Below are 3,784 nucleotides of genomic sequence, written 5' to 3'. Positions count from 1 at the left end.
GAAAGGATGGATGATATTCACCATCAAGTACATTCAAAGTTGAAAACGTCTGCTGATTCGATGAAGTTAATTTATGATAAGAGGTCTACTGAAGTCAGCTTTGTACCAGGAGACAAGGTATGGTTGTATAATCCCAGGAAGACCAAAGGGAAGTCTCCTAAGTTGTCTTCTTCATGGGAAGGCCCATATGACATAGTGGATCGTCTCTCAGACGTGACTTTCCGGGTAAAATGTAGTCGGCGAGGTAAGCCAAAAGGCTTTGGCGTTATCACGGTCCAGGACATTTCAGTTGGGATGAAGTGGACAACAGAACAAATGACGCTGCTGAAGACGTGCCACCTGAAGATGCCACCATCGAAGAAGAAACTCTACTCAGTTTTGAGAAGGGAAACGATGAAGCTCTTGATGAAGTTACTGCCACTGATGTGACTGTTACCGATGATAGGACCTTTACTGATGAAGCAGATGAACCCCACATGAAGCAGAAGCCAACGAGACGGAGACCAGTACGGAAGAAGATACGTCCCGTAAAAATTAAGAGACTTTGTTGAATTGTAATTTTGTGATTGTAATTCTGTATATTTAATTAAGTTATTGTTAATTGTTATTGGTTTACAGTATGTGATTATTGTTCGGGACGAACAATACTAAGGAGGGGACAGTGTTGCGTCAGCGAGGTCACGTGACTATTATCACGCCACTCCTTCTCTCGATCCTTCGAGAGATTACTAGATATAGGGTAGTCTGGTATATATAAGATGGTCACAACATGACGCAATAATGTGTGTAGGTAATGAGTAATTGAACTGCAGTCAGAGAGAGACGTATTGTTGAAGTTAACGTCGTTATTATAGTTTGTTATAGCGCGACTGTTGAAAATAAGTGTATCGTAAAGTTGTATTCGGAAAGAATAAACCAGTTTTATTAAGTAAGGACTTGTGTCGCTAAAGTTTCGTCGGAACGAAGTTACGAAAAATCAATTAACAAACGGAGACGTAACAATATAATCAACTACATGCGTTTCACACATTGTTAAAATGTGGTTTCAGGTGCACTGGTGTTCAACAGTTAAGTTTAAAAGTATCCGCAAAACGCAAATTCCGGAAATGTTATGCAGAGACTAAATCGATCTCGAACAGCAAAGAAAAGAAAGATATAAAAAGACACAAATAAAACAAAATATTTAGTTATCATGAAATATGTGTATGTCTTTAATTCACAAATAGGTCTAGTTCCTGCCTTCCTGTTGTGACTTCAATTGGCTGCCGGGGTTTAGATAAATATTTTGTTTATATTCCAGTACAGAACAAGGACAAAAGAATTCTAATTTACTGCCCATATATACGTCACTATCTATTCCAAATAGCATTTAAAGAGGACAAAATCCTACCTCATAAAAATTTGTATAAGTATCTGTGCCACGCCAGCCCTCGAGATAAGCTCACTAGCCACAAGAAGTGGACCAAACATGGGACAAAGTGACAGAAACTTTTAATCGTCATACATAAGCAACATTTTTAGCTTATATTTATTCTGTACCTTTGTTGCATGTAGTATTTACCTAAGAGAAAGGATTAGAGCACGTTTACGACCTTTAGATATGTAGTAAACACCTGCACAAAAATTTAGAAAAAAAAAGGCGTGGACACAGGGTTAAGCACGTTATATTAAAATGATAATGAAAATGCAACTCGGCCTGTCATATGACCGTAAAGTCAGTATAAAGTCGCGTTGGAATGACATGTATGATAACTACATTTTGATATTGTTTAGCTTTTGTAGGTAGTGTGATACCTAAGAAAATTGGTCGCTTTTGGGAAGAGTATGTAATAGTCCTTTCTGATGCAAGATATTCATGCACTTAGATCACAAGAAGAGTTTAGATCGGGGATTTAGAGCTTCTAAGATGATGATATCCCTTATACTTAATGACATTAGAAATAAGAAATATGGATCAACTTGTGGTACCAGAACCACTTAGAAAAAGACCTGCAACAATTCATACCCAGTGTAGTAAGCAAAGTGTGGCGTCTTGTAACAGGAGAGAATTCAGGAGCACAAAGATTAAAGCGAAAACCTTCCACGTGACCTAGGCAACAATACTCAATAAACTAGGGAAAGATCTCCATGTCAAAAATGACACAAGTCAAGTGTACTCGAGTTGCTTCAATCTATTCAACTGTTGCATACCTCAGATATCTGAAGAATGAATCGAATATTCACACTATTCCATAACAGTCAAGTCGCTAGATACAGCGCCTATGGATATCTGTGTAATCGAACTGTCGAAACGGGCAATAGGAAATCAGCGTCTTCGTGAACAAGATGAATTATAAAAAGCTGCAGGGAGGAGTGTTGGGATTTGAATATGATAGCGTTTCGACAGATCCTTTTATAATAGAAACCATGCTGCAGGGTCATTATCAAGATGCACGGTCGTCAGAGAGCATGACAAGATGTGGTGGTATAGAGTGTACCGACGCTGTAAGGCCCCCAGATCGTTTTAATATAAAGTACTCAACCTTGTATGCCTAACTAAACATACTTTCTAAACTAATTATGGAAGAATAAAATTCATGACTAATTCAGTTAGTACAAAAGAAACTTACTTTTTCGTACAAAGTTTCCTGTGAAATTGACAAGATAAAAAGTTGTGTATGATTTACATAATAGTAATTTTTCTCTGTTTAATATTATTATTAGCCAATGAAAACTTAAATAGTTTGGTTAATTGCTGGTTTTACACTACATTATTGTGCTGCAAAAACTGAAAACAACAACAACAACAAAAAAGAAAGTAAAATGCTTCTCACCTTCACTGTCACATTCGGCAACCATATCCGGCCAGTTACAGGTTCTGATACTAGGGCTATAAGCCAAGCCTTCTGGACATGTAAATTCGTACGCAAAACCTTCTACACATCGCCAAAATTTGCCACAATCTGTTTCATGAGGGTAATCACCCCATTGGCGGGCACAATGATCAGATGGTTGAGCAGGTTCTAAATCATGGATTCAAAAAAAATCAACAATTAGCCAGATTAATTTATGTTCCTATTAAAATGTGGTGTCGTTACCATTAAAACTAGACTTCAAGAGTTTGCGAGAAAATGCAAATTTGTCAATATGAGGATTTTGACGTATAATGTTTCTATTGGTGTAAGTGCTGTAATAATATCAATTTCTTGACTTTTCATATTGTCATATTTAATCGTTGGTTTGTAGCGTACGTCATGGTGGATATCCGGAAATTCCGAAGATCGCGCTCAGTTGTATGTATTTAAGTAGTTATCACTAATGAAGTTTTAAAGCTGAAAACTTTAAGCAAGTGATGTCAGAAATAAACAAAATCAATTAGTTGTGAGAGAAATATACTAAAAAAACAACCTTGATCTACCTGCAAGATGTTGACATTTTAACTCTTGTCCAGTAGTTTAACTTGTGGTATTTTATGGTACTAAAAACAACAAAACGTGAAACTTAGGAATCTCCTAATAATCTAGATAAATATCATTAGATTATGATACGAAGAAACTTGTGAAAAAGGAAAAACTATCGAAAATCCTAGTCTTTTTCTGTGAAATTTGAGTTATTTAGAAATCAGTTATAAAAAAATACTTCTATTGCTGAATAGCTATTGACTTCATAAGAAAAACGTAATGTAAGATCTTGTAAACCGATTAACTAGAAGAACCGAAATGTATATACATACAGACACACACACACACACACCTGAACCAGGAGTATATATATATATATATATATATACTACCTTAACTAGAGT

At 36.1% G+C, this 3,784-nt stretch overlaps 1 protein-coding gene across 1 annotated transcript in view; it reads right to left on the bottom strand.

Moving 5' to 3' along the window:
• Window positions 1-3,784, bottom strand: part of LOC106457610 (protein obstructor-E-like) — a 21,218-nt gene that overhangs the window by 5,935 nt on the left and 11,499 nt on the right. Inside the window, exon 3 of the mRNA XM_013917048.2 lies at window positions 2,814-3,002. Within this exon, the coding sequence (XP_013772502.2) occupies window positions 2,814-3,002 (189 nt within the window). The remainder of the gene's footprint in view (window positions 1-2,813; window positions 3,003-3,784) is intronic.

This window comes from Limulus polyphemus, unplaced genomic scaffold (assembly GCF_000517525.1).
Source record: "Limulus polyphemus unplaced genomic scaffold, Limulus_polyphemus-2.1.2 Scaffold351, whole genome shotgun sequence".
NCBI classification, from domain to species: Eukaryota; Metazoa; Arthropoda; class Merostomata; order Xiphosura; family Limulidae; genus Limulus; species Limulus polyphemus.
This window is presented reverse-complemented; position numbering and strand designations above follow the sequence as displayed.